Genomic DNA, 11,565 nt, shown 5'->3' on the forward strand with positions numbered 1-11,565 from the left:
CGCCACTTGCCATTTGGCTTCTTGACCAAGACGGGTTAGCAACCCAGGTCGGGTAGAGAGCCTCGCGAATAGATCCATTGCGGAGAAGGCTCTCCACTTCTGATTTTAATGCGGCGTACGCTCCGGATCCATTGCTTCTCTTTTGGCGAACGGCTTAGCTTCACTGGAGACGTTAATGAATGGCATATAACGTTCGGGCTGATCCCGACCATATCCGCATGCGACCAGGCGACACATCAATGTTTCTCTTCAAGAAGCTCACCATCTCGGAGGCGAGCTGAGGGTTAAGACAGCTTCCGATCTCCTAGCATTCGGTCGGCTCTTTTGGATCAACCGAAACTTCGGACAGATCCTCAACGGGCCGCTCGGGGGGATTTTTGAACTCGCGGATCTATGTTATCCTCCGTCGGACTAGGCTGTGGCTCGATCCGGCTGATCGCCATAGCATGGCGGGTGCACACGCGAAATGCCCCTCCTTTGTCGGCCATTTGGACTGATTTTACATAGCATTCGCGAGATGCGCTTGCGACCCGCTTACCCCCCATCCCCGATGGAGGGGGAACTTCATCTTGAGATGATAAATGGAGTGACTGCCCTGAAGGTTCTCAGTAGAGGTCGCCCAGGATGCCGTTGAAGGCCGACGGACAGTCCACTACAAAAATTCGGTAACCCTAGTCAATTCGTCGTAGTCGCCGAGTGTGACTGGAGTTGGATATCCATTGGGGATCAGGTGATCCGTAAACCAACAGAGGCATCGAGGCCGGTTTAGGTCGGCCTCGACCAGGTTCATTATGTCGAAAGCGGATTTGAACAGGATGTTCACGGCGTTCCGTTGTCTACAAGCATTCTGCAGACATTATGACACCTATCAGGGGCGTGATCACCAGAGCATCCTCGTGAGGATGGTGCAAGCGAGCTGCCTCTTTCTCACAGAAGGTGATCGGTTCCTCTTTTCAGGCTTTTGGAGGGCGCTGCGATGTATTCATTACCCTAATCGGGTCGTGGCGAGCTCGCGAGCATATCTTTCCTGCGCTCCTCGCGTGTTTCCGCGAGGTGCGGACCTCCGAAGATTATATAACACTGTCGTACCCGCTGCGATCACGGCGCTTTTCTTTCGCTCCCCTTGGTTTTCTTTTAGGGAGTCATCAATGTACTCTTTGAAGTGCCCCTTCTTGATGAGCTTCGATAGCCTGCTTTAGAGCTCGGCACTCATCGGTGAGATGCCCATTTTTCGATGGTAACGGCAGTACTTTTGTTGTTTTAGCGTAGCGGGGGTTTTCATTGGTTCAGGCTCACCGAGCAGGCTAGCTTCCTCGGATTTGTCGAGGATCGCAGATATGGACGCATTCAACGGAGTGTATTGGGTCCCGTCGCGGTCGCGACGGGGGACAGGAGCATAGGACTTTTTCTGCTCACGGTGGGGTTTCTTCCTTTTCGCTGACGTCAATATCTCCTTTGCGATCAGCTCACTGTCGTCTCCCGACCTGACATACTACTGGAAGTGCCGTGATGTCGACGGCGGAGCGCCGCCAGCAAGTTCTCTATTCAAGATACTTTTTGCCAGGTTTTAGAATCGTTGAGGGAGATATCATCCTCAGCCTGCAGTTCTTTCCACAGTTCGGTTTGCGGCGAACTCCAGCTATTATAAGAGTTCGGATGGACTCCTCTGGTGCGTGAGCCACTTTGTTGAGCTCCTGTGGAACGATCAATGTAGGACTGCAAGGTTCCTCTCTCTCTTGCCTTATATTGCTGGGTAGCTCAAAGGCATTGAAAATTTCCGGTTGGCTTGGAAATGCCGTAGGAACGCCGTGTCATCTGAGGCCACGAACTGATGGATCGCTGGGAGCTACCTGAACCATCGTTTGGCGTGAGAGGTCAGCGTCACGGCCAAACAGCGGCACTTGCAAGGTCCGCACCTGGTAGAGCTCCATCAGGTCGTTGAACTCATTAAATGATCCTGCGGTCATAGTTTCCATCAAACGGCCGATATCTGGCATTCTGAACCCTGGTGGAAGCGGAGCAGCTAGCACTTCAAGAGAAAATGGGGATGTAGAGGCGACCTGCGCCGCTCGTTTTGCTGCTCCCTTAGCCTATCTAGAGCTCGCTGGAGCTCTCAATTGTGGTAAAGGTGCCATACCTGGGTTGTTTTACCCAGCGGGCCCGGCCTTCCCTGTTGCGGTTCAGGAGAGTTCGGAGGTCGGATGCCTCCTCACGGCCGGTATTTCCAGCCGCGCTCGACACACGCTGACTAGAGGCGTGTGAAGGCGATGTATTGTGCGGGGCATTTTCAGACCCTCGCGGTGGTACGAACCGCCCCGCGAGGTGTGGGGGGCACCCGCATGGGAACGATCGGGGTCGTTCTGCTGTGGTGTGATAGGAATCATCGCGTCCAGCATTTTCGCTTGGGTTTGCTGCGAGTGGCATGGGACAGCTGGATCTACTTTTTCACCGAGTTCAGCTTTGCTGACACCTGCTCGGGGTGCCCTTTGTATTCGCTGGCCCTTGGGAGCCCGTAGGCTTTTTGACTGCTTACCCTTGCGTTTACGCGTGCAGTGCTCGCGGCACGGGCTATCGCCTTTGCCGCGCTTTCGCGCGACCTGCGGGCGTTTTTGGCGGTTGTACCGCTCCGGCTGTCGGGATGACATGCCTTGGTCCAGACGGTCCAACCTCTGGTTGACCGTCTGAGAGTATTGTCGAACCTCTCCAGGTAGCTTCGGATGGCAGGGTCCAGTTGCGGAGCTGCTGGGTATTCCCAACAGCATTTTGCGATACTAGGGTATGCTGGAAGGGGTGTCCCTCGGGTCGCGGGGGCTCCTTCAACATTTGGTTCCCCTGCTCAGGTTCAGATTGGCGGGCCATGTAGCTGTAAGACCAGTAGGTCAAAGATTCTCCTGATGAAGGGTAGACGCTAAATCAGCCCTCCTTCTAGCGCCAAACTGTTGATGCTGGTTTTCGGCACCAACCAATGTCACGTGGGTTTTGCTCTTTGATGAATTAATGCACGTGATAATGGATATATGAAATGAAATAAATGCAGGGAAAAATTTAAAGTGGTTCGGATGCTAAGTAGACGTCCTACGTCCACTGAGTTGTATTGATATTAGTGTGGGTCAGGTCGCGAAGCGGACTGAGTACAAAAAGTTATGAAAAGTAAGTGTTTTTCTTTTACAAGAGAGAGAGTTATTTTTTGTAAAGAATGGCCGAATCCCCTTAATGGAGGGGTTTTCTTCATTTTATACAAATGAGGCGTGTAATCATCATTAAATCCATGGGTTGGTGTGATTGTCAGGTGTAATCCGACTTTACGTCCATTTTCCTTTTTCCAAGCTGATTTCGCACGACTTGCTGCAGAGGAATGGACGCGTGTGAGCTCCACATTACTTTGCAGGTCTGACGTGTGCATGTTGCCCTGACGGGAGCAGGTCACCCGTAAGTGACTCTTCCCACGTCAGCCCTTTGTTTTCCGGGTAAAACACATGTAAAAAACCTGTTTTAGTTTCCTCCAATATCTTATCTCCAACTTCTAAACTAGACTCTGCTTCCTTCAAAACATTCTGGGTACTTCATTTCACTTTGTTATTTCTGAGTTTAAACTGTGGTTAATATACATTAAATGTTTTCAGAAATTTATATTACAAATGGAGGAGAAATTACAAACCCAGGTGAAAGGCCCTGACAAGGTGAAAAAACAAAACAGTATTTTTTTTTTCCAGCAAGGTACCGATATAATTTCCTATCCACTTTATCCCTCTCTAGGAACTCCCTCTCGATAAGGGACTCTTCGCTTTTTAATTACAGCAGGATTTGGCTGAAACCAGGACTGCAGCTGCTTTGTAACCTCTCGATAAGGGTTGAAAGATGAAATAGTATTTGCTCTTGTCCAATCATAAAAGGAATAGGGAATCCATAAGCCCTCCTAAAAGCTAAAACCTAATCCAACAAGCAATCTATACCCTTCCCCATTTCGAATTGAGTCTTATATATAATATTAATATAATGTTGCTTTTACAAACTGTTATACTATCAACTATTATATTCATACGTTAATATATATATATATATATAGTGTGAGTGTGTGTGTGCCCGTCCAGAAATATTAAGCTCTACTTATCCATTGAATTCAGCAAATCACAGTTGTAACAGGAGAAGAAGGAATCAACTCTGAGTGAAACATTAAACCAACATAAAACAACGAAGCAAGCAGCAAGCTAGGCGAGCGTTACAACTCCTCTACTCTCATTTTGTAACACATGATCTTGATCCTGTGGAATAACATGTTAGGAGATTGCGCAAAGGATAACATACATTCGAGATAAATGACATAGAAATAAAATCACACCATATAAAGAAACATAATATTTACGTGGTTCAACCTAACTTGTCTATATCCACGGATGAGAGAAATTCAATATAGTTTCATGAACATGACATACAAGAGTACACAATACTATAAACCTGATAGATAAAACAGAGCGGAAACATTCTAGTTTCTAACCACGCTCAACCCAATACTTAGAGTGGAAACAATACTAGTTTTTAAGACACTCTCCCCATGATGTTTAATAACTCTTACATTAGATACCCTATGTTCTCACATTCTCTCATATTCTCATAACCTTGAATTGGTTCTCGCCTATATATTTATATGTAGTATACGAGATATTTTATTCTTAATAGGATTCATATTTCAATTCTTAATTGAACTCTCATAATTCTATTCCTATTTAGAATTGTATTCTTTACTAAAGAGTTTTCTTAAAGACATGCATTTTTACATGGGGACAAATAGGAAAACGAGCCACAATATCCCAACAATCTCCACCTTGACGAGTTTTTCATCACAAAGACGACATGACGAAGATAACGCTCCATCACCATGACATCCAAGTTAACCATGTCGAATTTTGCTAGCATCCAGGTCGCATAGTAACCATGTCGAATTTTGCCTCCAAGATTTGAGAACCACTCCACTTATAACTCAAACCTGTTGTAGTCTGTCTTTTATGTGCATCCACCATCTCGAAAGAACTCATCTCCTAAGAACTCATCTCCTAGGTTGCAACTTGGAGCTCTGATACCACTTGTTAGGAGATTGCGTAGCGGAAAACATACATTCAAAATGAATAACATAGGAATAAATCATACCACATAAAGAGACATGATATTTTACGTGGTTTGGCATAACCCGCCTATATCCTTGGATGAGACAAATCCATTATAGTTTCATGAATATGATATACAAGAGTACACAACACCATAAATGCGATACACAAAATAGAGCAGAAAGATCAATCAACCCAGTATCTAGAGTAGAAACAATCCTAGTTTCTAATACACTCTCCCCATGATGTTTAATAACCTTTACATCAAATACCATGTGTTTTCACATTCTCTCATACTCTCATAACCTTGAATTGGTTCTCACCCTTATATTTATAAGTAGTATATGTGATATTCTATTCTCTATATGATTCATATTTCAATTCCTAATTAAATTCTCATAATTATATTCCTCTTTAGAATTATATTCTTTACTAAAGAGTTTTCCTGAAGACATATAATTTTACATGGAAACAAATAGGAAAATGAGCCATAATATCCCGACATACCATGTATATAAATGATGCAAAATTTAATCACTTACCTCCAATCGTATTGTTTAAATGTTGTAGAAAGCCAAACAAGGATTACAATGAAACCAAGAGGTAGATAATTTTTGAGAGAGTGTTTGAGAGATGTCTTCTAGCCTATGCCTCCAGAATTTTGTATTGTGTAATATCACTTTGATGGAGAAGATGATATCCTTATAAATGGTTAGGCTAGGGACCAAGATAACTTCCATCAACTGTATTTAACATCCCATCAAGGATTAAGAGAGAGTTAAATAACTCCTCCTTAGACTATCTTCAACTGTATAATTGTGGTATGTGCCCACGTCAAGTCTTGCATCTCTCTTTCTCTCTCTCTTTCTCTTTCTCTCCCCCGTCTACTTACTCTTCTTTCACTTCATTAATTCTTCTGAAAACACTTGAGTTTTCTCAAGTTTGTTTGATTCTTTTCTTTTCGAGTAGTTTGTGTTGTGTGTGTGTGATGAAGAGTAGTTCTAAAAATAGCGGCTGCATTGTTAATGTGTCACTGTGAGGGCTTTTCAGCTGCTCCGTAAGTTCCCTGAAGAAGCAAGATTATCATTTTCAAGATAAAACCACCTATGTTTAATGAAAGCACCAAAATTTCTATTTGATAATGATTGTTTAATTCTCTTGTAAGTGTACTTAAATGTCCCAGCAACTCACCTCCACGACAAATCTTTCACACTATTTCACCCTCTTCATCAACTTGAAACCAACTGTAACTTCCCAAATGAGAAGAAATTAATTAACTATTCAATCTCCTAACCATATAAATGATTTCCTTTTCTGTGTTTATAGCCCAAATGAAAAATATAACCCAAAACTGTTCCTGGCTCCAATTTATTTTCAAGAAACTCTGACTTAAGGGCTTAACTTTTCTATTATGTGCTGAAGTGATCTTTTTTTGTTTTCATTATTTATTTGTTTCAGTAATTGCAAGAATGATTATTTATGTACTTCTAATAATCGTTTCCCAACTTCAACTGCGCCGCAGGGAAACAATTCTAGAAGTTAAAAACAATTGTTACTTCTAATTGTTGTCAAGAGATCGTACAATAGAAAATATATATTCGAGATTAATAACATAAAAATAAAATCATATTACACAAAGAAACACGATATTTATGTGGTTTGACATAACCTGTTTACATCTATCAATGAGAGAAATTCATTATAATTTTTTGAGTACCATATATACAAGTACACAACACCATAAACCCAGTATACAATTAACAAAACGGAAACAATTCCAATTTCTAACCACGCTCAACTCATGGTGTTTAATAACCTTTACATTAAATACTTTGTATTTTTGCATTCTGAATTGGTTCTCACATTTTATTTATAGGTAGTATACATTTAATTTCCTCCAATATCTTACCTCAACTTCTAAATCATAACCCCAAGTTCTTTCTCTCATCAATTTCTGTTTATGCTGTGGTTTTATCAGTTGTATGTAAGAACTGGAGGGAACTTAACAGATCATTACACATGTAAAACATTCTGTTTAGTTTCCTCCAATATCTTATCTCCAACTTCCAAACTAGAACTCTGCTTCCTTCAAAACATTCTGGGTATTTTACTTCACATTGTTATTTCTGAGTTTAAACTGTGGTTAATATACATTAAATGTTTTCAGAAATGGTAAATTGTTGCACAAGTTGAAAATTTTGTGAATAACAGAGGCAAAATGAACATTGGCTCAGCTGAAAACCAACCCTAACACAAAGGAAAATGATAAAACCCAAATGTAAGAAAAAAGAGGTGGAGCATGCAGCAAAGAAATGTCTGGAGTAAAATCAGCCTGAACTTGTAATAATTCAAGAACAACAGTCAAACTTACAAATGGAGGAGAAATTACAAACCCAGGTGAAAGGCCCTGACAAGGTGAAAAAACAACACAGTTTTTTTTTCAAGCAAGGTACCGATATAATTTCCTATCCGCTTTATCCCTCTCTAGGAACTCCCTCTCGATAAGAGACTCTATTCGCTTTTTAATTACAACAGGATTTGGCAGAAACCGGGACTGCAGCTGCTTTGTAACCTCAGTGACAATGTTATTGTGATCCAACACCCGTCTTGCCTTCATGATCCTAACAACTGCTGCCTCAATCTGGGGTTTCCTATCTTCTTCCACTCTTTGCCTGGTTTCCTGATTTTCTGGTTCAGTCTCCCTTTGTGCAACCACAGTGCCTATCTTAACCTTGACAAACTTGCTTGTGAACTTGTCATTGAAGAAGAAGGCATCATCCTCGGCTATGTCCTTGCTCATGGGTTCCTTCCGTAGAACGTTTTTCCCCTTAACACAGGCCAGAGACTGCAGACACCTCTTCAAGTCTGAGGCAGGTATTTCTGTGGCCTGCTCAATTTCTTTGTAACTCAACTGATCAGCATTATTGAACAGCATCAGCACACACATCTGGTAAGTGGAAACATTCAACTCATGCTTCTGTCCTTTCCCGAAGGTTGCTTTCAAATCAGCTGTACCCATATTTGTTTGCCAGGACAATCTCCGCCCCGTATGTGTCCCAAGATAATAGTTCCTAAATTTCTCACATATTCCCAGTATTTCTGCAGGAAGATTGCATGTAGCACTTGGTTGAGTAGGCCAAGAACCTGTAGTGAGCACCTGGACAGTTAAGGTGGGAGAATCCCCGAAATCAGAACCCAAACTTGCATAGAATCCTTGCATTGTATCCTGGGATGTCTTCATATCAGTGAACATACCCTCCAACTTTGAAGTGAATTGATATCCACACTCTGTTTTGAGTTTAACAATCAGACTTCTTTCTGCATCATCAGAGACTGTTTTCCCTGAAAGAAGCCTCTTGGCTAAGTGTTGCTTGTAGTACTTCTCAAATACATCTTTCTCCTGGAGGTAACGGAAGAGCATCATGACTTTATCAAGTACATTCTCTATGTCCTCCTCACTAACCCCTCTCAGTCCTTTTCGGAGCTTGTCATCCACAAACAAGGAAATAAATTCAGGAGACCGAGCATTCAGGTTAATGAAGAACTCAAAAGACGAATTTAAAGCATTTTGGAACGTCTTGTCATTGTTAAATGCTGTACTGATAATCTTGTCATATTTATCCTTTAAATCCAAAAGACGTTGCACAAAATCTACAGGATCCTTTAATCTTTCCGGATCAATAACTAGCTGCTTACCAGTATCACGAATGTAAGAAGTCATGACATCTCTTATTAAAATAAGACCATTTGGAACCCGGCGGAATAAAGAATACATCCTTCCCAGGTCCTCATATTTGTCATCCACAAGCATATTAACAATGCCAGAGTTCTCCATATGAACTAGTCTTTGCATGTGACTTTCAATCATTTCCCTTTCCACCACATTAGTTATTTTGCTTTCACTTTTTACATCCAAGTAATGAGACACTCTCTCCATTTCTTCATTTAGACGTCTTTCAGCTTTCTTTAAGTACTCCCCACAATCACAAGACTCTATGAACTCCTGAGATTCAAGACGGTAAAAATCAGCCGAAACCTCAAGAAAATGCTTCTCAAAATCATCCTGGTAAACAAAAGAACCTAAATCCATGAGCATCTTTGTAATATTTCTCATCAAGCCTCTGTTAATAACTTCACCACTCCTTTCTCTCCGTACAAGTTCAAGAAGTGTATCCTGAAGCCTAGTCTGGATTTTGCTGGAGTGAATAACAACATCCCTCCACAGATTCAACCCTAGCTCATGTACTGGTGTCTTGTGGGTGCTTGGGATGAAAGTCCTATCCATGTACATTAATATGTCTCTAATCATTTGCAATGCCTTGTTATGATCTGCCCATTTTCTGTTCAGCTCTTCCAAGAATAGCCCCCCCTGAGCAGCTTCAATTGATTTGCATATTTCTGTTAGATGAAAAGTCATTGTGGTCACAAGTCCAGAGTAGAGTTTCTCACCGAATTTGTGCAGCACCATATTGTAAGCATTCCTGAATATGATGAAGTATGTGAACATCAGAAGCATTAGTTAAAAAGAATCACGCCGACTAAATATCAGATGCCACTAAACAGAATTTACATAAACATCAAAAGAATTCTTGAAACTATAGGTAATAACAATTGAAGAAAATATAAACCAAACAATCCAAGGAGTTTGGTAATACGCAAACAAGCAAAGAGCAAAACAAAATACTTCCAACAACAAGAAATTGATTTACACATTCAGTACTACAGAATTCACTAGTTATCAAGAATAAACCAGTCAAATGAGGGAAAACAAACAAACAAAGAGAAAGAAATAATACTTCCAAATCGTCCCCAAATACAACAATATGATAAATAACCCATAAACATCCACTAACATTTTAAAGGTAATAAAACGGTACCATAATCAATTTCAAGTCTAATTCTCTGGGTACAATGGTGAAGAGAGAAAAAGAGATATCCATAAAACCACCCTCTAAGACACAGCAGGATATAAACTATTGATTACTAAGGCAAAGTTACTTTTCCAGAAAAATAAGTATTCTATCCAAACAATTTCAATAATTAGCCTTTAAAATTATTTGATCAAAAGTTCAGTTTATGACTTGTATAAACCAATACATGCAATTCCAATAAGAATGAGAAACATAACATGTGATTTTACGGTAACTAATATACTGGGAATAAGTAAAAGATCAAGGAGGAAACAAGAGATAAAAGGAAAAAAGAAACAGAAATACATCTAGCTGAGTATACACACGGCAATATTCTTGAACAAGTGACCTGTTTCTTATTCATTATCACAGAATTACAAGAGAAGATAGTTCTCCAAAACCCAATATACACGAGGTAAACAGACGAAACATAATAGTCAATCGAGCTGCTTTCCCATTATTATATAGACTTAATCCCCTATCTTGCACCTCACTGATCGCCGCATGATTGCTAAAACAGAAAGAAACTGACAAAATTTCAGTAATCAGCCTAACTAATCACACTCTTAGAATTGATTAAGGTCATTTCTAAGCAATACCCACAAAACATAATCACACAAAAGAAAGAACCCGTCAACACAAACAATACATCTCAACCAATTATAATGAACTTCTCTGTAACACTATACATTCTTCACAACCCAATAGTTCAAATTCAAAGCTATTCAAAATCTCCAAACCACAACACCCGCAAAACAGAAACACACAAAACCAAAAACCCATTTGCAAAATCAACAAATCAACTCAAAAACACTTAACAAACAATAAATAACAATCAATCTCTGAAAAACTATAATCAATTCCCAGTAACAGTTGACACATAAAGCACAAATTTTCATCGCACAAAAGGCTGAGAAATGGACCTATAAAGCTCTTCAAAGCTAAGTCCACTAGCGTTGTGATTGTAAATCTCGTGAATCGCATGCTCCAAAATCTTCCATGTCTTCTCTGCGTACTTCGGATCCACCACGACCCGGTGCTTGAACGCCTCTATTTGAAACGTCCTCTTCTTTGGACCACTCATCTTGTTTAAAGCTTAAACTCTCAATAAACCAGATTACTCGAGTTGTCTTCGCTTCAAACTTTTGACCCGATTCTAAGAAGTTGAGGAGAATAATTCGACCCGAATTGCTCAGAGAACAAACACGAGGGAGCTCCGCGACCAATGAAGCTCTTTTTATACTTTCCTTTCGTCTTTAATTACTCTTTTTCTATCTTTTAATTTTCTTTTTTTCTTTTTTTACAATTTTATCACTAAAATTTTCATACTAAAATTTACCAAATAATAAGAAATAAATAAATAAAAATATTCATCTTATATATACATATATATGTTAACACTTAAATTTTGATAGATAAAGGCAATTATAATAATTTAAAATTTATTTTTTAATTAAATAAAAAAAGGGTTTTTTATAATGTTAACCAAATGTACACGTAAAGGCTTGGAAGATGAAATATTTGCTTTTGTCCAACCATAAAAGGAATAGGGA

At 40.3% G+C, this 11,565-nt stretch overlaps 1 protein-coding gene across 1 annotated transcript; it reads right to left on the minus strand.

Moving 5' to 3' along the window:
* Window positions 1–7,419: 7,419 nt before the first annotated feature.
* LOC116112089 (cullin-3B-like) lies at window positions 7,420–11,221 on the minus strand. The gene is made up of 2 exons (XM_031398286.1): window positions 10,936–11,221; window positions 7,420–9,583 (listed from the first exon to the last, which is right to left on the minus strand). Exons 1-2 carry the CDS (start codon window positions 11,094–11,096, stop codon window positions 7,543–7,545), a joined length of 2,202 nt encoding a protein of 733 aa, XP_031254146.1. The 5' UTR covers window positions 11,097–11,221; the 3' UTR covers window positions 7,420–7,542.
* Window positions 11,222–11,565: the final 344 nt, after the last annotated feature.

Source organism: Pistacia vera, unplaced genomic scaffold (assembly GCF_008641045.1).
Source record: "Pistacia vera cultivar Batoury unplaced genomic scaffold, PisVer_v2 Contig656, whole genome shotgun sequence".
Classification (NCBI taxonomy): Eukaryota; Viridiplantae; Streptophyta; class Magnoliopsida; order Sapindales; family Anacardiaceae; genus Pistacia; species Pistacia vera.